This window comes from Mus caroli, chromosome 9 (genome assembly GCF_900094665.2).
Source record: "Mus caroli chromosome 9, CAROLI_EIJ_v1.1, whole genome shotgun sequence".
NCBI classification, from domain to species: Eukaryota; Metazoa; Chordata; class Mammalia; order Rodentia; family Muridae; genus Mus; species Mus caroli.
In genome coordinates, this window is record NC_034578.1 from 10,039,627 (window position 1) to 10,062,171 (window position 22,545).

General features: G+C 40.5%; 2 protein-coding genes across 7 annotated transcripts in view; one reads left to right on the top strand and one right to left on the bottom strand.

Moving 5' to 3' along the window:
- The window catches only part of Mtmr2 (myotubularin related protein 2), a 57,807-nt gene extending 56,180 nt beyond the window's left edge, over window positions 1-1,627 (top strand). For all 5 annotated transcript variants that reach the window (XM_021173112.1, XM_029481118.1, XM_029481117.1 and 2 more), the window contains one exon: window positions 542-1,627. In XM_021173112.1, the coding sequence (XP_021028771.1) occupies window positions 542-703 (162 nt within the window). In that variant the 3' untranslated portion in view covers window positions 704-1,627. The remainder of the gene's footprint in view (window positions 1-541) is intronic.
- Window positions 1,628-2,865: 1,238 nt separating this feature from the next.
- On the bottom strand, window positions 2,866-22,439 carry Cep57 (centrosomal protein 57). Of its 2 annotated transcripts, none has more exons than XM_021173115.2 (11): window positions 22,194-22,439; window positions 16,734-16,890; window positions 14,034-14,213; window positions 13,487-13,608; window positions 12,043-12,159; window positions 11,227-11,304; window positions 8,597-8,707; window positions 7,817-7,894; window positions 5,904-6,139; window positions 5,124-5,268; window positions 2,866-4,056 (listed from the first exon to the last, which is right to left on the bottom strand). In XM_021173115.2, exons 1-11 carry the CDS (start codon window positions 22,236-22,238, stop codon window positions 3,823-3,825), a joined length of 1,503 nt encoding a protein of 500 aa, XP_021028774.1. In that variant the 5' UTR covers window positions 22,239-22,439; the 3' UTR covers window positions 2,866-3,822. The 2 variants fall into 2 exon arrangements, with proteins under 2 accessions (XP_021028774.1, XP_021028775.1); XM_021173116.1 differs by having other exon boundaries at window positions 2,992-4,056; window positions 21,870-22,391.
- Window positions 22,440-22,545: the final 106 nt, after the last annotated feature.

Sequence of the window (22,545 nt, forward strand, 5' to 3'; positions counted from 1 at the left end):
GCAACCCTGTAGGTGCAACAATATTATGAACTAACCAGTACCCTGGAGCTCTTGACTCTAGCTGCATATGTATCAAAAGATGGCCTAGTCGGCCATCACTGGAAAGAGAGGCCCATTGGACACGCAAAGTTTATATGCCCCAGTACAGGGGAACGCCAGGGCCAAAAAATGGGAATGGGTGGGTAGGGAAGTGGCGGGGNGGGNATGGGGGNCTTTTGGGNTAGCATTGGAAATGTAATTGAGGAAAATACTTAATAAAAAAAAAAGAAAGAAAATAACTCTATAAAAGTTATATAAAAACTGCAGGCCCATAGTCCTGAAGAGTTTTAAGTAAATGATATTTATAAAGTAGCATCTTCCAGGGACATCTGAAGCCATTGAACGATCAGAGGTAACAACAAAACATGAATTTAATTCCACTAAGGAGCTAAAGGTGGGGCTGTCCAACTGCTTAAATAGCTAATGCCACAAAGCCCAAGGAATGGTTAAGACCTCAAGTTTGTCTGGATTCCTGTTGCAGTGATTTTGTTTGCTCTTGCAGGAACCTATCCACAGCAGATACAAAGAACTTCTTGCCAAAAGAGCAGAGCTTCAAAGAAAAGTAGAGGAACTTCAGAGAGAAATTTCCAACCGCTCAACCTCCTCTTCAGAGAGAGCCAGCTCTCCTGCACAGTGTGTGACTCCTGTCCAAACTGTTGTATGAAAGGACTAGGCCCGAGGGGGGGGGGGCGCCTCATTGCCAGGAACCTGACATTCCAGCACCTTATGGGTAGAAAGCCTCCGTGTTTAAAACCCATCTATTGGAGAATCCTTCAGATGCTGTATTTATCTCAAATCTCTCTTAGATGAGTTTAGAAACATAGCAGTGCAAGTGACAATGAAGATGATCTCATTCATAATTAAAGTATGACACTAACCTTAAGTCACCCAAAGAGTACTAAAGTACTGCAGTCCTGTATTCACACTGGGAGCAAGTTTTTCATTTAAAAATGTCTTAAAACCCTGAGCACCTGGTCAGATCTCCAGGAGGGGAGAAAAGCAAGGCCACCTGCTGTTGCACCTGAGAGCACACGCTTGTGTCAGATCCAAATATTCCTTTCTCAGTTTCCCCAAGTTTTGTGATATTTAATATAGTAAAAAGCATTGTCTTGACATTATTATGGCATAGTAGTAGTTTTTTGCTGCTGACATTGTAATGAACATATTTTCAACAGCAATTAGGAAACAATGCCTTATATATGTGCTTTGGGGGGTTAAAGTAGTAGCTGTCATCTATTCCATTTGTATATTGATCACAAACATCACAGAAGACATCTTAAAACCTTACTGTTACTCTACTTTATCTTAATGCTATTTGGCAAGTTTTAAGACAGTATTTTAAAAACTTAGAAGTCTGACTTTATGTGCTGTTTAAATCTCACATGGACACTTTACCAAAGAACACTCTGCATGTGAGTTGGTCTCAGTGCCATCAAGTAAAGCCTTGCTTCTCTGCTCACCCGAGTCCGGTGCTGGTGTGAACAGTTGACTCCTGGTGTCTGTTTTACTCTGTACAAGAGCCATATGTAATGTACTGTAACAAACGAGCTTACCACTTGGTCTTTTAATTAAATGACTTCAAACTTTGTCCTTGTCCACAGTTGTCTAAAGTACCCTCCCCACCCCACCCCACCCCACCCCCAAAATGTTAACCTGGAATTATCCAATCCAATTTGAGCCCACCTGTCTTTGACACCTAAAATCAAACTGTAAAAACCATTGTTCTGTAACTCATTGTTTGAACTGTAGTCCTGTTGTTGATTTTGGCATTAGTACATCACATGTATATGTATGCACACAGATCTCTTCCCTACATTTTTTTTTTCTTATATTATTTTACCTGGATATTGAGCCCAGAGCCTCACACTTGCCAGGCAAATGCTATACTATTGAATATACCCCAGCATACCCAGTATTTACAAAAATTGGTACCAAATAATTTGGTTGGTGTAACTTAGCTATAAAAACTTTTTTGAGGAGGTATTTATGTTCCCAGCATTCAAGTAAGGTTTCTGTAATAGCTCACTTTCCTCACTAGTCTGTTTTCTTCCTCCCTTGAAACCTTTGACCATCTTGGTATGACATAAAAGGAATGCTGATAGGATCCTGACTTTAAAGCTGATCATACAGTCACTCAAAAGGCAGAGGAATAGATCACTCCAAAACCTTCAAATGTTTCCTGTGACCTCCAAGGAATCTTCAGTGTGGAATGTGCACACTAAAAGTGCTTATGTGGAATTCATCTGCATTCCTGGTATATTCACACATATCCCAGTATGAAACCAATGAAAGCACTCCTTTCTTACAAAGCATGGGGTCCACGCTGGCATCTTGTACGGAATACAAGGGAGCTCTGCTGTGAGTGAACAAGAAACTGAAGCAGAATCAAAACCCCAAGCCTACAGTTGGAGTCCAGCTGGAGATGGGTAGGATTTAGTATCTTCCAATTACTATTCTTATTAGGAGTTGGAGCCATTATCATTCAGAGGACAGTTACACAGTTTAATGTCCTGAAATCCAAGGAATTAACAGAAGTGTAACAGTTGGAAGTGTTGGTTGAGCCGTGTCACCAGAGCAGTTTCTTACCTTCCTGGGGTCTAAGGACTCACAGTTGTCAGTTCACTGTTCCTGCAAACCTCACTAGAAAAACTGCACACACAAGTTTACATACAATTTCAGGTGACTCGTGAATCTCAAAGATCTATGTTTCTAACTAGAAAATTCAAGTGATCGGGCCTTCTGGTGCCTGAGTAGCACAAACAATTCATGCTATTCAACTTAGTAGATGGCTAGTATGTTCCCCAGCCTGTCTAAACCATTCAGTAACACTGAGCTTGGTCTCGGTAAGCACAAGAATGACAAGCATGCATCAGAAATTCTTGTTCCTCAATCACAATACTAACATGCACTTTTTGAGTTTGTATGACAAATAAAGCCTTTGTTAGCTGGCTGTTAAGCAAAGTTTAAAAACTGCTTTATTGATTTGAAGTACCAAATTTATAAAGATTAACATGTCGATCTACTCAAAGTTAAATAATTTACATTGACATGATAGATGTGTGTATTCAATTCACATACTGTATGCTAAAAGCATGAGATTCTCTTAAGTCAAGATTAAACAGTGCTTAACATGATTACAAATTGGTACTGTCTAAAAACTGTAAACACGTACATTTTACAACACCCCCCCTTCTCATTCTTTATTCCAAAGTTTCATTTACTTCATTAACAACTGTTTATATAGTTTTCTGAAGACATTGTGACATATTTCATGGATAACTGACTTAAAATGTTTGGGTATTTCATAGTGAATTTATGATTGATCAATGTCTAAAATACCAAAGCAAAACAAAGTCCTCTTGAAAACAGTACATTTAATGGTCATCTGGAGAAGGTAGAGTAGTGGTCACTTCATGCTGTGGGAAGATTTAAAAAACAAGACTTCAAGCACTGACTATGGGGACTGTCTCATATTCGGAATTTTCAAACCCAATTTACATATATACCTAGTTTAAAAAACACACCCACGAGTAAAAAACTGGTCATTTGTTTACAAAGTGCAGTGTATGAGTACAGCAAATTCAAAGACACGGTGAGGCTTCTCTGCTGTAGAACTCCATCTCCATTCAGTTGTGCTACATAGCACAATAGACTGTAATGAAGCTTGGCCCCTAATATCTGCCAGTAATGGCAGCTTAGCAAGCATGAGACCTGGAAAGTCTGCTCATTGTCCAGTAAGTACATCATTTATGACCAGTAAGGTACATCATTTATGCCCTGGTGTCAGTAATCCCAACACAGATTACTGCTCTGCAATGAATTCTGTATGGTCTGCATGTCCTTCAGTAACTGAAGATTTTTCCTGCTTTTTTCTCCAGGTCTCTGTTTGGCCAGATCCTTCTTACATGCTGTCCTTGTGACTCCAGACGAGCGACCGCTGCTGTTTCCTTCTTCATCAGGAGTCTTTTTGTTAGCTTTTAATTCCTTCTTCTGCTTATCTATGTTTTGTTTCTCCAGCTGACCAAATAATCAAAACAGGGGAAAAAATGAATTCAATAAAAACATTTTCTTTTAGGTTTGTTTTTGATACAAGGTCTTGCTATGTTCATTCTTGAACTCTTGATTTTCCTGCCTCAACTTCTTAAGTACACCATTAACTTAAATAATCTTCCTCTAACACTCAAATGATAGATTCTAGGTGGGTTTTTTTAAAAGCACATAGATCTGCAGAAGTTATAAATCACCTATGTAAAATACACAGCCAGGTAAAAAAGTGCTAAATAAATACTGTAAAAGTCTCTTCAAGGAGAGAGGGGCAGGCTTCAAATACTTAGGGTGCTCCCTGCTTGACCAGACTGTAAACTCTAACAGCTGCTAGTTAGTTGTAAGTCCAGCACCAACAACCACAGTCAGGATTTCCTTTCCTTGGGCAGGTTATTTCATTTACTGAGATACAGTCATATCTCCCAGAAGTATGGCCTCAGTTACTTCACCTATAAAATGGGTTTTAAGGAAATGAAGTGAGATGACATTCTCAATATACTTGATTCTGTGCCAGTGAAACAGTTCTTCCACATCACACAGCATTTGGAAGCTTGAGAGGGATTTTTTGCTTCTAAAACCTTCAAATTTGTCCACTTCTCCCCAGACTCCTTACTGTCAACCCAGGAGCTGGACTCTACCTCTATTCTCTATTCCTACTTCACAGTAATCTCAAATACCCAGTCTGTTTCTCTAGATGAGAACCCCAAGTAGGCTTGTTAAATGTGAGTAACACTTTTACTTTTAGTCATTATTTAGTATGAGCAAAACATACTACTTTTTTTTTTACATATTTAACCTGACTTTGAAAATTAAAAATTCTAGCTGTATTTTTAGACAATTTAGTCAAACTAAACCACTTAGCTTTGTTCATAAAGCCAAGGATATTAAATATAGTCAGTAAAGACACATCTCATATGAAATATAAGAACTAACACTTCTTTACTTAACACAGACTGTTAGGAAAACCTCCAGAAACAGCTTAAACATCATCAATTAATATATATGAAGGGGGAAAAAACAGACAGAAGGGCAGGAGTCACCTGGGCTTGGTATTTTCGAACTTTAGTTATCTGATTGGCCTTCGCTTCCATTCTTCCCACTAATGCCTCCAATTCACACTCCAGGTTGTCTTTTAGTTCCACAGCTGGTGATTCCTGTATGAGTTTAGTAAGCTGCTGATGATCACTGCATACAAACCACAAGGGAGACCACCTTCAGTTCCTCATTTTTAAGTTATGTCCTTTATATTTCACTATGGGATTCACCACTCTTAAAAAATGACCCCTTTTAACAAACTACTGCTCTATACATAGGTGGCTCATAACCACCTGTGACTTCAGCTCCAGGGGCTCTGATGCCCTCTCCTGGCCTCCTTGGGGACCTGTACACATGTGATATACACATAAATAAAAACAAAGGTTTACAAAAATAAAGATACATGCAAGTATTCTTAATTCCAGACAAATCTGGGTCCATCCAGGGCTGCAGGCTAATATAAACTTTTATCTGCTTTTTTTTATCTGTTTCTCCCATCAGCATTACTTATAAAGTAAATCCTCTGGGACACTGGCTTTCAAACACTGTCCTAACTCATTAGTTATATTTGGATAACCCTCAATACTATTGAGCTTTTACCTAAGCCTTGGCATTTGACATCTAACAAAATTAGAATGGGAGGTTTGTTTAACTCCCAGCCAGTGGGCTGGTATAATGGCTATGCTCAACATCAGTGAATAAAACTAGGATTAAAAATCCAAGCTGCTAAAAAAATGAGATTTTAGAACTAAATGTAATTTTAAATTCAAAAAGTCAAGACTCACAAGCTCATTTGCCCAAATTCATCCTGTAAAGTCTGTAAGACATCCGAAAGTTCTTCATTAACACTGCTGGAAGGAGGCGTCACTGACTTCTTACTCTTACTAACTCGTGAACAAGCTTGCTTTGCCAAGGGAACACTGTTAACAACTCGATCATTGCACAGGGCTTTACTGTGGTGTTTCATCAGATGCAAGACATGCTGAACATTGGCTACCACGGCATGGCTGGGACTGGTGGACTAAAGAGAAAAGTAAATCAAGCAAATAATGTCCTTTTGCCAGGGTCTAGTTTGTAATCCTAAGGCATACATGGACTATACTGTGGCAAACTGGCAACTAGCCATCCACCTGTATCAAACACTTGGTTGATGTACTAACGTCTTCAGTTAGTAATGAACATCCTGCTGGGGATGTGGCTGAGTTGGAAGGTACTTAAGTAGCATGCAAGAGGCCCTTCTTTGGTCCCCAGCATCATATAAATTGTTGCACACCTGCAATTCCAGCACTTAAAGAAGGCAGGAGGACCAGAAATTATTTATCCTGTGCTGTAGTGGAGTTCAAGACCACATCTAAAGTCAAACAACCCAACGGCCTTCTTGCCTCTTGTAGGAAGCACTAATGTTTATCTGCCACAACATAAAAATAGAATAAAACCTGATAGCTTTCTTGAACTTGTTTCCAATAGGAAATGACAATTCCAATAGTTGGCTGGGCTTGTTTAAGCTCCATAAGTCACCAGCAGACTTAACTTATTTAAAATGCAGATTTAGGGGAATAACTTAAGACCTAATGTGCTTGTTGTTTAAAAATGTTTCTGTATTGTTTGTTAATTTGTCTTGGCTAATTGTGGTGGGGAAGAATCATACACGCCAAACTCAAATGAGGTGATCCTAAGAATGAAAAGGTGACCCATGACAATCAGAAAGAATGAATACTCATTACTTGCCAGTAAAACACACACACACACACACATTCACTCTAATGGCCAATGTGTATACTTTAATATGCAATGAACAGGTTTTAAAAAGTTTTGTTACTGTTAGAAGCTCAAGTAAACAACTGTGTTTTCTTAAACTTTTGGAATAACACTTCTAAAGAATATATAAAACAACTTCACATTGCCCTTTATGATTAAAGGCTTCGATGACAATTTGCCAAGAAAACAAAATGGGTGGAAAGGACTCTAGACAAGACTGGACAATACAAAGATGAACCAATTGTCAAGTGGAATATGTAAATGTATTACTACAGATTTAAGCATACCATATAGGGACACCATGATGGTTGCTGTACAAGTGTTATGATTTAAATTCTATCTACAGAACCCATGGTAGAGAGAAATCCCATCATGTTGTATCCTAATCTTCACATGTACAAGGTCAAAATGCCCCAACTCCCCATTTCTTCACATTGAAAACAAAGTTTGTAATAATCACAGAAATTAAAAAGTAAGTTTGTGTAAAAAATAACTTTACCACTGTACTTATAAAGGCTTCTACAAAGACTCAAGAAAAAAACCTTAGGTTGTGCCTTCTACAAGAAGGTTTTACTAGAACTACATATGGTGGCTCACATCTATAATTCTAGCACTCCCAAAGCCGATACAGGATTTTTCTTTTAACGTCCCCTAAAATGTGTTTTCTGAAGACTGAAATAAGGTCTGAAAAAATGGCTCAACAGTTAAGAACACTGACTGCTCTTTCAATGGAATTCCACCACGTTCAATTCCCAGCACCCACATGGCAGGTTACTCTAAGCTATAACTCTAGTCCCAGGGGGCCCAACACCGTCTTCTGGCCCCCGTGAGCACTAAAACACAGACAGGCAAAACACCCATATACATACATTTAACAGGAAATAAAAAAGCTAAAGATACTGAAAATATTTTAAACATAGAAACAATAGCTACAACTCACCGTTCCAGCAACAAAAGGCATATCGCCCAAGCACAGTCTGTAATGGGGCTGTGCACCAAAGTAGCTCCTAGAACCTTTCTGGATGGAGAAAAGAGAAAATCATTTTATTGTATTCTGCTGAGCTAATCCAAGACTCCAGCTCACTGTGAAACTACTGGGTACCTTGGCGAATCACTTTCTTTCCTGCAGGAAGAAACCAAGCTTCAGGAAGTTACTTGGCCCAGAGTTTAATAAGATAAGACTCATTACGGAAAAAGCATGGCAACCATAGGTCTGGGGTTGGGTGTGTATTCATCACACTGTACCAACAGTCAAGAAGTAAAGACAGAGGACAGGAAAAGGGTCAGGCTAAGAACCTCAAGGCCTACTTTCCAGTGATTTAATGGGGGACATTTTATATTCAAACCACACTTGTTTATATTGGGATCGTATAGTGCTGGCTGAACAACCTCGTATGACTTGAAGGCTAAGGAGGTTGTGGGGAGTACTAACAAAACAAATGCAAGAATTAAGTAGAGGAACAAAGCATTTTAAGAGAAAGGTAATGAGTACAGGCTGAATATTTTTAGTAATTGTATTATCTTCTATGGTTCCCAATTTTCATATAGGTCCTCAGAACCAAGGTAAGAATTCGTGAGTAAATCTTACTTGTCTTCACCTTTGAACATGGAGACTAAGACTAAGAGGTACCTCCCAAGGCTCTAATACCACACAGCTCTGAGTAGTTTTTACACAAATTATTACACAAAATTGGTACTTTTACTGGTTCAGTTTTCATACCTTTTCTGGCGGCTTTGACTTCTTTTTTTTAATTTTTCTAGTGCTAGTTGAAACACATGAAGTAGTCTTATCTTCAAAAATAAGTCTATTTGCTTCTAGACCACTCTGTAACTAGAAAAAAATAGCATAGAGTTAGTGATGTAAAATAAAAGCTACAATTCACATATGAGACACCATTTAAGTCTGTACAATACAGTAGTAATCATTTCAATAAGACAGCATGGATGTACTATGTCCTCAGCCTCTCATTTATGTGAACTGCTGAGCCACAGTTGACTATGTACTGCCTGGAAGCACTGTTTCACTACTGGTAGGTAGTCTGCAAATTCTAGTTCAGAAATTAAATGGAATGTACACAGCTCCACTTAATGAGTGAATGACAGCATGCTACGTTCATTTTTAAAAACATGATTACCATAAAAGTAGACCCAAAGCAACTCAAGAGCAAAATAGGTTCCTTCCTGTTTAATGCTCAAAAGTAGCAATAATTATTTCAGCAAATGTTATCTTTTTAGTAGAATTTCTCCACTCCTCCGGGCTGAAGAGACTTTCTGGCTGCTCCCATCAGAGAAAATGTTCTCAGCAACCCCCCACATGGCAGCTTTTAACCATTTAATCCCAGGTTATTTAATCCCATGATCAAGAGGATCCAGTACCCTATTCTGGCCTCTGCACGAATTGTACACCTGGGGCACATATACAAAACATGCAGACAAAACTCCCAAATACTTAAAACAAATCTTGGGGGTGGAGGGAGACACAAGTCCCTCCAAACTCTCTGTCAATGGCCATTTTGTCTCTCTATATATCAAAAGCCTGGAGTTTGGTAAAAATTCCAACCAGCAGATTTTTCCTCTAAATTGTTTACAATTTCTACATGAGGCAAAGCTCCCCAGAAGTTATAACTGAACTTTAGGGAACAGCAGAAGTAATGAATGAAAAACAAAGAACACCGAGCACCCCCTCCCATCTCATGCAAGCTTAGGACAGGGTCTCCCGGCAATGGCATGCCAGCTCTCCACCCTCGGGAGCATTGCAGCCTTGCTCATACTTTAGTAATAGTTTATACTAGACCTAACTCCACAGGAAATCATCCTTACAGTGTCAAAAAGTGTCAGCTCTAACAGAAACCCCTTAAAAGTCACTTTTTGATTCTATCTTACATATCTAGTTTTCCTTGCTGATTTCTTGTATGCATGCCTGAATTTTAAAGTACTTTTATTATCATTTCTTGTTTGAATTCCCTAGCACTATAAAACCCAGGCTCTAGATGGCTAAATAATCTGTTTTGGATTATATAAACCAGAACCAACAAGATACAGAAACGCATCTGCCTTCCACTACCATGGCATTCACCATCACAACTCAAACTTAACAATTCATCAATCAATGAGACTGTGAAAATTTCTATTTGGCATATAAGGGCTATACACTATAATTTAATAAGGAATTACCCATGCATATGCATGGTTACATTTAAGGAACGGAAACACAGTAAAATAGTTTTCTCTAAAGTTGGAAGAAATTCTCTAAAAATCAAAACTGTTTAAATGGCCATTAACCCAACAAGTACACAGAGAGTAAATTTACCAATCTTATCAGTTTTAATATAAAAGAATCAATGACTCAAAGAAGCTCCAAAAGAAAAAACTGCAATGTTTCTATTCCTACAACGGCATCTAGACACAGTGCCACAGACTCAACTATCAAGGCTCTACCAGTAACTTCAGATATCAGAACCTGCTCCTTGGGTTACTATGATGAAAGTCACATACATTGTAATAATCTTAAAGCGGTTGGAAAAGAGAGATTATCTGGAAGATATCTGAACAAGTAATCAGAGAAGTCTCTAGCCAAATAATAAAACAATTTTATCTTGTAGAGTCTAAGCAGTACTTTATTATTCTTGCAGGATCTTTGATAATGCAGTTCTGGTTGGAATACATAAACTGATGCTTTGAATCTACACAATTCTACCTCCAGTGGCTGGCCACAAGATTCAAAACTAGGAGAGTAGAGTTCGTTCTTTTGCTAGGGCAGGCTGCTAGCTTAACACGTCTGTCCTGGTATGTTAACAGTCTCAAGGGAAGTGGTAGTTTTGTTGCTGCAGTACTGAGGACTGAACCAAGTGTCTTATGAATGAATGCCAGGCAACTGTTCTACCATTTAACTTTACCTCCAACCCAAGCCATACTTTATACTGGGTACTGAATGAGCTGGTAGTAGCTCATCATCCCTTAGCTTTACGTGACTACTACTCTGTCTGACCTGTTTTTACCTCGCAAGTACATTTTGGTTGACATGTATGGATGTTTTGCCTGCATTTGGCCAGGGGTCAGAAGAGTCAGACTCTATGGAACTGGAGCTGAAGAGGAGTGTGAGCCACATGTGGCTTGTGAAGACAACAAAATGTTCTAATCCTCTGCAATCCCTCCAGCTCCAACCTCAAAGGTTTTTAAAATACTAATTCAGACTCTGCAATTTGAAACATCCAAAAGGACTGCTCAAATTTTACTTTGTAAATTACATTCATAATTTCCATTCCTAAACTATCTGAGGTCTCCACAGGAGTCTGCTGTGCTTGTGTGGAACAGTTCTCCATTAGAGCACCTGTTCCTCCTTCCACTCACCTCTGCTGCCCGGGCCTGCATCCGCTTCCTTTCCTGCTCTTCTTCACGGAGTTTGGACTCCAACTCCTGCATTTTTTTCTAGCAATAACAATATCAAAACAGTAATGGTTAAAAGTATCTTTTTGTAGAATTTTAAGGACAGTTAAAATAAGCATGTTAAGCTGGGCGTGGTGGCGCACGCCTATAATCTCAGCACTCGGGAGGCAGAGGCAGGCGGATTTCTGAGTTCGAGGCCAGCCTCGTCTACAGAGTGAGTTCCAGGACAGCCAGGGCTACACAGAGAAACTCTGTCTGGAAAAACAAAAACAAAACAAAAAAAATTATGTCAGTTCATGCCAAGTGGTTCAGGCCTTGATAATATCCCTGCCACTCTCCTAATAGTGTTCTAATAGATCAACTAATGGTAATTAGTGAGGTAGGTGTGAGTTAAGTGGCCAAACTCTGAAAGAAAATCTACAACTGAAACACACAGGCTGTACAAAGGTAAAGACTACATAAAGACAAATCTAGATCTTCACTCAGTAGTATCAATTATCTCCAGGGTAAAACACAGAAATAAAATTAGTTCAGAAAAAAAACTTACATGATGCCAGATTTAAGTATCAAAACCACTTTACCTTTCAGTTTTCAAAAAAAAGAACTACCTTATCCTCAGCCACCAAGACTGAGGAATCCCAACATTACTTTTCAAATTATCTTTTTCTTTCCAAAGAATCTATGTATGAGAAAGACCTTTACATTATAAATACCCATGTTTATGAAAACAGTGACAGCCACAGCATTCTACATCAGTAGGTAAAAGTCATGTTCACTGACTTCTGCAAGGGCCTGCATGGCGGTGAGTTTGTTGTATTCCTGTTCAAGAAGGTCCAGTTTTTCCAGTTGGCTCTGAACATGGGTTTGATCATGCTGCCGTTCTCTTTCTAGAGAAACCTGAGGAACAGCATCAAGATAATTTGATAACTTACAATATAATATGATAATTGTAAACTGTAGACTCTGCACACAGCCACATCATACTACATGTAATTTGCCTATCCTTTCACACACTTGCTGATATGGAAAGAAGTTCTAGGAATAGAACATTAAGACCTCAAGGGTATCCATGATCTCCGTGTCTCATTTTGTTTGTATGCCACGCGCGGCATGCCTTTGAAGGTCAGAGGACATCATATTCAAGCTGGTTCCCTCTTTTTGCCATGTGGGTCAGAGGGATCAAATTTGTTTTTCAGGCCTCACTGCAAATACCTTTATCCACTAAACTATCTCATCAGCCTTGGAATAGTATTCTCAACATACAGTATTTTACCTAGTCTATGGTTTAATATAAGGAAAATATCCTTATACTCTAGACTAAGGAGAATTTATTAGACATACAAACTATGCAAATACACAAGTACTTCTGCCAGCTGGGTCTACTAAGCAACCTCTTAACAGATATGAGAACTTGGATGCATTTATTTACTTTGAATACAAGATATCTTCTTTTTTTCCTCCAAACGTAGCGTCTGATTTGGAAAGGCTGCCCATATACTTAAGGGATGAATCTCCAAAAGAGGAAAAAGAAAAAAAGAAAAGGGCAAATACACTAAGTGGATATATTTGTAAAAACCCAACATTAAGAACCTGAGTCTGCCACATGTCCATGACAATGGAGAATTACACAAGAGAAATTTCTAATCAAACTTTGCATAGTAAAGTTAAATTTTTCATATGAAAAGAATGTTTAAAAAATATAATGGACACTGATGTTGTAATTGTCCTCTAAAAATGTAGCAAGTTACTTAAGACAAAGACTTTGATGTAACAAAAGAAAAATATTTTGTTAAAATGTAACAATTGGGCACATAGCTCATTTGGTAGAGTACTTACCTAGCACCAGAGAAGCCTTAGGGTGTCATCCATAACACTACGTACACCATGTATAATGTGCTCCAGGTGATCCCTGGACAACATAAATGAGCCAGCCTAGTCTATATGAGATCCTCTTTCAATAACCAAATTACTTACACGGTATTTTTTTTAATTGCAAAGAATTCTACAAAGAACAGTGGATCTCAGTGGTACATATGTTTATTTGCTTATTCAATAATGCAGACTCAAAGACATTAACATGATTATCTTTCCAATGTAAGCACAAGTCTACCAAGTACAAGAATCATAATAAACAGAGCCAATCAAGGCACGATCTTCTCCACCGTGCCCGAGAACTTACAGTGTAACAGCAGTGCCCTCCGGCCTCACCTGAGAGGCGCCATACCTGCTTTTCTAAGACAGACGTCCTCTCCATTTCCGCATGCTTTATCATATTTCGCATGTACTCCAATTGTTTTTCTAAAAGATTACATTTATTTTCTGCAGCTACCAACTGGGATGCCAGTTCTAAAATGAATACATACAAAAAAGCAGTAATTAGTTAAGACAGTCTTGTCCCAACAGCTTGTAAGCAGGAAGTGGACTTGCAGTAAATTCATGGGGCATAGGTAAGGTTCACGGTAGAGTGCCTGCTCAGTATGCCAGAGTACCACAAAAGAAAACAGCAGCCCTCCCGGCCTTCAGCCTCTTCCCTTTCAGTACTCCTCGAAACCTTTCCGAATGACTTTAGGGTCTTCCTTACTTGCGTCAAATATGCCACACACTGACAGTAAGCACCATGCATGACGTCACTTGCTCCTCACAATACACCTGATTATGATGTAATTCCTTACCAGCTAAAGACAGTGACCACTACAAAATACCAATGTGGAATTGTGAACTAACTTTACAGTATTTGGATAGATTTTAGTTTCCTTTATAATTAAACACACCTTGATTGTGCTTTGATTCTTCATTCTTTGAGTTCTCCCTCTCTTGGATCTGTTCATCCAATACTTTCTTGTACTCAATGGTTTCCCTAGACAAGGTTTTCACACTTTCTTCTGCCTGAATCCTTTCCAGTTCCAGGCGTCGAATCTTATCTTGAAGATTCTTAAGAGCAGAAAATATGGCTGACAAATATAAAAAGCACACCACACCTTAAGTTAGCTATGCCCATAGAGAAGTTAACCAAAAAAGGAAATTTTGTGTTGGCAGATTCTGTACCCCAGGATGACCTCAAAAATCACAGTAACCCTGCCTGAGCCTTCCAAACACTGGTCTAGAGGTGTGAGCCAGAGCCCATCTCTGAAAAGAAAGCTGATGAAAGCCAAGCAGCAGAGCATTCTATACACAAAGCATTTCCTGCTTTAAGTCATTTCAAGGCATCATCTGAATTCTCTAAAGTTCTACTAGTTACTCAAGTAAAAATTAAACAAGAACCACCACTGTGTTAAAACACACCACAGAGCTTTAACTGTTAAAAACAAAACCAAAACCCTTGGCTAATTATCCATAAATTAACAGCTGTTCTAAGGAACTTTGAGTAAAAAAAGCCCCCATAGGCTTCTATTTTGGTGAACAGGGAATGGTACTGCTTGTTGGAAGAAATGTCACTAGGGGTGGGCTTTGAGGTTTCAGAAGTCTAAACTAGGCCCAGTGTCTCTCTTCGCTACCTTTGAATCTAGTGTAGAACTCAAAGGGTTTTTACTGCTGTGAACAGACACTATAACCAAGGCAACTCTTATAAGACAGTCCCAAAGTACATCAATGTTGTCAACCCCTTGGCCTCTAGATGATGCATTGAAATCAGAGCCACTATGGCTGTCCACATAAGACCCTAAAAAAAGTGTCCTAACATTGTCTCCTGGAAGGTGAGGCTCACAGAGCTTACCAAACAGCTCAGGAGGCAATATAGAAGGCCCTCTTCCTAGAGATTCCTCAGAGGTTGATAATTACTGTCAGTTCAGGGGAGACTCTTCATTAGTCACCTGTAAATCGGCCATGTTCATGTGAGGAAGCTCAATAAACTTTTACTTCATCAAACTCATCTTTAATAGAATCATCTTGTGGTGCTTTGAATATGCTTGTCCCAAGGAGGAGCACTATTAGAGGTGTGGTCTTACTGGAGTAGGTGTGGCCTTATTGAAGGAAGAGTGATACTGTGGGGGTAGGCTTGAGAGCTCCTCCTAGCTGCCTGGAAGCAAGTCTTCACCTGGAAGTCAGTCTCCTGTTTACCTTTGGAACAAGATGTAGAACTCTCAGCTTATCTTAGGGTTTAGTGCTGTGAACAAGCACCATGACCAACACAAGTCTTATAAATGACAACATTTAATTGGGGCTGGCTTACAGGTTCAGAGGTTCAAGGCAGGAGCATGGCAGCATCCAGACAGGCATGGTGCAGGAGGAGCTGAGAGTTCTACATCTTCATCTGAAGGCTGCTAGCAGAATACTGGCTTCCAGGCAGCTACAATGAGGGTCTCAAAGCCCACACCCACAGTGACACACCTACTCGAACAAAGCCACAACTTCTAATATTGCCATTCCCTTGGCCAAGCATATAAACAGCTCCTCTAGTGCCATGCCTGCCTAGACACTGCCATGTTTCCTGACATGATAGTGGACTGAACCTCAAAACAGAAAGCTAGTCCCAAATAAATGCTGTCCTCTGGACAAGAGTTGCCTTGGTCATGGTGTCTCTTTCCAGCAATGGAAACCCTAACTAAGACTATCTCTTTGGTCTGTTGTTGATCCCTCTCTGAGGCAAGCGGACATTTATTTGTTCATGTATCCCCAGCAACAAGGACACAATAGATATCTCAGTCTTTTTGTTATATGAACACACAAGTATATAAATATGCGCATGGGGGTCAAATATGCACTTGGTTACCAACCTCAGGTAACACATGTTTGTTCAGCCAACGTCTTTCACAACTGAGGCTCACTGATTAAAGCTATGTTGGCTGAACAGTGAGCTCCAGAGATCTAGCTATCTGCCTCTGCTACAAAGCATGGGAACAGAAACTCTAACCCTAACCATAACCCTAAAGGTCCTAGCTTAAAAAAATAAAGTACTGGCTTCGTTTACTCTTTGACACCTTTTTTAGATCCTATTTACCACTTCCTCTCACTCTCTCCAGGAACACACACATCCACTCAATGTCCGTCTTCTTTAGAGAAATAGAACGCAGAGTCCAAGTAGTGCTTTCTACAAGATGGCCCTTACTTTTTACAAAGGTATTTCTTTACTTAATGGGTATGGATGTTTTGCCTGTATGTATTTATCTGTGTACCCTGTGCATAAAACTAGTGTCACATTCCTTAGGACTAGAGTAACAAACAGTTGTGAATTGCCATGTGAGTGCTGGGAATTGAACTCAGGTCTTCTTGAATGCTCTTAACTACTGAGCCATCTCTCTAGCCCCTACCTGAGACTTTGGTTTCTGACTGATTCTGAAGATGACAGACTAGTGATAAGTGTCTCAAAGTCTTTTAGGTTCCATGATTTGGTGAATAATGTTCAGCAGTTTACATGAAAAGCACACATAAGTAAAGGGGGAACTTATACTGTTCTAATATAAAAACAACATCCTAGTTAAGAAGTTTCAACTAATGGACGAACAAATAGCATTTACTTTGTTACAGTTGATTACCTCTGCTGTTGCTTTCCGGATAGGCAAATGTGGGCTTATTTGGGGAGCGTCTCAGATCACTGTTAAGGAAAGGCTTATCAGGTGGATACAATACATACGGAGACAAAGAATGACGAACCATATTTCCATTAGACCTTGATGGTTCAGCTAGGACGCTCTGAAAAACAAAATACTGTAATTATCTTTCAAACATTTAAACCAAATACTCATGACTGAGAACCCAACCACTATTTATTGTCAAGATATATAATTTTTAGAATTAAATGTTTACCTATTTATACACGATCATACAACCTAAATACAAATATTTAGGCAAGTTAAATCTTTGTTTAAATCAGAAACAGATAGAAATTGCTGAATTACTCAATCATCGATAAAGAACACAATGTTTTTATCTATTACTTGGGAATTTCACAGCAAGCACTCCTGTCACTCACTTCCAAGTCCTCCGATGCCAACCCCCCACCCTTGTGAACTGCCCCAAAAAACTATTCACTGGAGTATGGTCAAATTCCCAGTGACCAGACTCTTAAAGAAAACTGAGTCTTTCTCCACCTGCACCCTTGCTAGAAGCCATCAACTGTGAAGGGCTACACTTCAGAGTCTTTAATCACAATTTTATTTATTTATTTATTTATTTATTTATTTATTTATTTTCTGAGACAGGGTTTCTCTGTGTAGCCCTGGCTGTCCTGGAACTCACTTTGTAGACCAGGCTGGCCTCGAACTCAGAAATCTGCCTGCCTCTGCCTCCCAAGTGCTGGGATTAAAGGCGTGTGCCACCACTGACTGGCTCAATTTTTAAGCGTTCTTTTCAATTACTTCTTGTTTAGGTTGTTACTTTGGGAGTACGGGGTGAGTTTTCTGGAAGCCTTCTATGTCCCCCTTTCTCAACTGTGTATCTGTAGCCATCGATACCACTACAAAAGGAACCTCCATGTAGTGTCAGCATGAGCACGGATCATGGACTTCTACATGGCTTCTGGCAAGAGCATAACCATGAATATCATTAAGGATTCCAGCATCTGCACATGCCAAGAACCTTAGCATGGTCTCCAATGACAGTACAAAGACATCATGGCCACCTGTCAAAGCACAAGCCACAGGCACCATCATAACCCTCAGCCGCAGCACAGGCCAAGGACAACACATGACCCAGTGGGTCAACATGGTCCACAGAGGCCCATACAGTCCATGGCACAGCTCAGCCCACACACACCATCGGCATGGCTTTAGGCAGCAGCACAGATGAGACTCTGTACAGCCTTCAGTGGTAGCACAGTCCATGGACATCAACAAAGCCCTCCAGCTTCAGTGGAACTAGTGCCCTAGACAGAGCCTCAGGTGGCTTCACAGGTCACTCACATCAATATGGCCCCGGGGCAACAGCATAGAACACTGACATCTAAATGGCCCTTGACTGTAATATCTGCATGACATTAGGTTCAACCCACCCCCACCCCCACCAAGGATCCTGAACCCAGGCATGGTCCTCTTGTGGCAGCTTAGCCCACAGACACCAGCATATTATATTTAGTTCCTCAAAGGGGGAAACAATTGTAAAACATTCAGGCTTATGAGATATTCTCATATAAAACTATTTCTTCACATACACCATCTGTCATGAATTTGTCAAATTTGACACTATGTTCTACAAGATGTAAATTTATCATAGTATATCTCTGAATGTTAACTGGGATTTTAGTAGTAGTTGTTGAGTTTATAGTGTTTAGACATTTAGGAAAGAAGGAAGTAATGGAGATTCTATACTGCCAGCTGTTCAGAATCCTCACATCCTCATTTGCTCTTTTCAGAATGTCAAACCAAATTAGGATTTTCAATCTTGTATTAGTGTAGTCTGTGTAGGTTCAAACGAAGGAAGAGTATTCATAACAATAAGCCAAGTCCTGGAATAAGCAGAATTATCCAAATACCTGTGTGAGAATAAAAATTTGTTTTGAGGGCTGGAGAGGTGGCTCAGTGGTTAAGAGCACTCACTGACTGTTCTTTTAGAGGTCCTGAGTTCAAATCCCAGCGACCCCATGGTGGCTCACAACCATCTGTAATGAGATCTGACGCCCTCTTCTGGGGTGTCTGAAGTCAGCTACAGTGTACTTAGATGTAATAATAAATAAACCTTAAAAAAATTGTTTTGAAGGTAACCTGAAAAACAGTTAAGTTTTTACTTCTTAAAATATTAAAATATGGTCAATGTTATTACGAATTGTCTGGTACCTTGATCTTACATATAACTGAGAACATTGTGTTTTTATTGGTTAGCTAGAAATAGCTAGAATCAGCTAGAATCCCATCTTTAACATTCAAACTAAGCTGAGTGATAACACTAAGTGATTATAACAAAATCACTTAGCTTACAATTCACAAAAGCAGCAGAAAAATTTATGCCTTCACTTGAACCAAAACACTAGTTCTAAGTAGAAAACCCATCAACTAGCTCTTCCCTCTACCAGAGCAAGCAGCAAGCATGCCACCTGTCTGTCTCTACTTAGCTTTGTAAAGTCTTGCCTCCTACAATTAAGCCCCTCCTGGTGCCTCTTATTCCGTTTCTCCACTGCATCTGTCCCAGTGCCAGGAAAGGGGAAAGAGAAAACCTTTTCCTAAACTACAAGACTCCTCAACCCTAGACTGATTCTGAGGGTTTTCTTAAAAACAAACTCTAGTCCAGTGGACAAAGGTGCTTACTGAACAAGCTCAATGAACTGAGTTTACTTCCCAGAACCCACTTAATGGTAGAAGGAGACAACAACTCCAAAGCTGTCCTGTGTCCTTCAAAAGCAAACTGTGGCAGGTGGGGGGGGGGAGGGGTAGGGGCATCATCATGCACACAATTAATAAAACCTATCAAAATTTTAAGTAAAATAATCTTTCAAAAGGCTTTTTGCAATTGTTACTTTAAGTCACCCCACTTTACTCATTCCTAAGACGCGAGAGCTCATCAAACTCACCCACTACTCTCCATTGCTAACTTCAACAACCTCCGAAGCATGGCTCACACTGCTGTCATTCACCTAAACCCTCAGCGGAGGAAGCCACAAGGATTGTCCCTTAGTCCCACAGGCCTCTCCTTCAAAACCCCCTGGATCTCTAACCACTTTTATTAAATGCCAGAGTTCCTCAAGGCTTGGTCCTCAAGGTTCTTTTTTGTCTACAAGGATTCTTCTGAAAAGTCTCATCTACTCTCAGGGCTCTTCATTTTTTTCAGTAGCTTTCAAGTTTAAAATACAGAATTATAGAGATCTGAATCTAAAACTCTAAACTCACATTACTCATTGCCTACTTGGATGTCTCAATAGGCACCTAAAATGTAACATGGCTATAACCAAATTCTTGGTTAGTTTCCAAATCAGCTCCTCTCCCACCATACCAAAACAAACGGCACTGCTATTTACTAAATTGCTCTATATAAGCCCTAATAAGAGGTAATTCTCATTCACCTCTTATCTACTCTCTGCAAATCATTCAGGGTTCTTTCTCCATAATATATTTAGAATCTTTTATACTGCCATGTTGCTACAGTTATGTTTTTAGTTTGAATTATGTGAAATACCATTTTCCACATTTCTTAAGTATGCTTTTCCAAACAGCTTGCTAGTGATAATGACCCTTCCCATAATGTATAAACCTCCCATGGAATGTAGTGCCAGGCTGACCCTTGTTTCATTTCCTGACACTGTGTTTTGACACTGTCTCGCTACCAGTTTTTCAGCAATCTGGACTTTTTTTTATTTCAAACACCCACAATACACTCTTATTTTCATTTGCTGCAATTATTCTGCCTGCAAAGCTCCCTTCTTCCCTTCAGTTGCCTGCTCACAAGCCTAACACTAAGGCATTCTCTGGATACCTTTTTATGAATGCAGCTCCAAACCTACTCTTATACACATGGACTACGGTGGAGTAAAGAAGAGCTTCTCTTCTGTTTCCAATTCCAGACACAGAAGTCACAGGATCCATTTTTCCATTAAACAGCCTTTAGATTCCTGTCGGGTCTACCATAAGGACTAGGGATTAACTACATCCCGGTGGCACTGCCTTGACAGCCCTGCGGTGCAGTTCAATCCAAGTTTCCTTAGGTTCCAATTTCTAAGTTTTGAGAGCAAAGAGCTCTCCTTTCTCCAGTTTAATCAACTGTATCTCTTATATAATTCATGTGTTTGCTGACACTTAGTTCTGATAGTTTTTCCTTTATCTTTCATTTATCTGGCAAGGAACTGACTCCCAAATGCTTGCTTCAACTCTTCTCCTTAATCTCCTCTAGTTCTTTGGCAAAGGTATACCCCACTGTTTGAAAAACTTGAAATATTCTGACCTTATCACAAATTCTAGTAGCCACAGAAAGTCGAAACTGCTGAGATTCCTAAGTGAGACTTTCTGAAGATGTTGGTAATCTCTATGCCCTCTTCCTCATCGGCTGTTAGAATTACCCAAAAAATTTCCTGACATCCCTCGTTATTCAATTTTCACCTGTTTTTCTAGTTCTTCTTTATCAACTCTACCTTTATATTATCTCTGCACATTCGGAATTACCCTCTGGTGTCCGGAAAATACCTATTGTCTTGTCACATACCGTAAAAAACTTGCTATGCTTTCTTCTCTTAAATTCCTTCAACACGCAGCTAGCTTATCTTCCTTTCAAGATTCTATCTTCCCTAACACTGCTAATCAATCTCTCCCAGACGCCTCTGGTATCAAAACCTGCAGCGCAGTAATTATCTAATTAGTACAGTGCTTTGCTCCTTCTTCAGAGTGGGATTTCTATTCAATTCCTTCCTGTAACTTTAGGACCAACGGTCGGCTAAGTACAGGAACATTTCTAAAAAGAACTCCAGTTTTCTCCCATTTAATTCTTATCTCTTCCTACTGGAGCGTTTTCCAAAAGCCTGAGCTCCACAATCCACTCTTAAAACATCGGTGACTGACTAAACCCGCAGGCTTAATTTTCCCGATCGCTTCTCCAAAGCAACTTTTCCACACAGAGTCCTAGTAATGGGAAGTGGAATGCCCGGGCTCCGCCTGCCAGGGTCGCGCAACAGACAGCGAGGCACTGTAGCAACGGCGAAAACTGGGGACCACGGACGCCTCGGCGGCTGCCACGCTACAAACCTGCACACCTACCTGTTAGTGAGGGTTTCCGAGACGGGCCGTTACGCTCACGTGACCGACAGAGCTTTGTGTTAGCCCGCCTGAGAGTGCACCAGCCAGGCTCGGGACAAGGCTCCAAAGCACCGGCGGAGAGGACAGGGGACCGCAGGGTGGAAAAGGAGGCGGGCTGCTGCTCCACAAAACACAGTTGCAGCCTCCGGGAGTGGCACGCGGCCTCGGGCAGCCCGCCATCCTGCGGGACGAGGGCTGACGGCAGGTCGCGGGCCGCCTGAAAAGTGAGGCAACCCGGAGAGCCGTACAGGCCCACCTGGAACCCACGCGATTGCCGCCCCTTACCGAAAACTGAGAATCAGAAGCCGCCGAGACCGAGGCTGCCGCCATCTTCCCACCTGCGCAACCCCAGCCGCCGTCCTTGAGCTCCTCCTCCGGATTCGACAGCCGCCCGCCAGGGGCAAGCGGAATCCAAGTCCCCGATGGAAGGGGCGGGCGAGCTGCGAACCCTATAGGAGCCTCGGTCTCGCAAACCACAAGGACGCCACACTCAGCGCGCACGGGAAAGGCAACGCGTCTTGATAGACGCCTTCCAGTGACCAATCAGAAAAGAGGACAACTTCTGGTGGCAGGGAAGAACCCGCCTCTTCTCTCGGTGACGTCACAAGGTAGCGCATCGCGGAGCCTGCGGGAACGG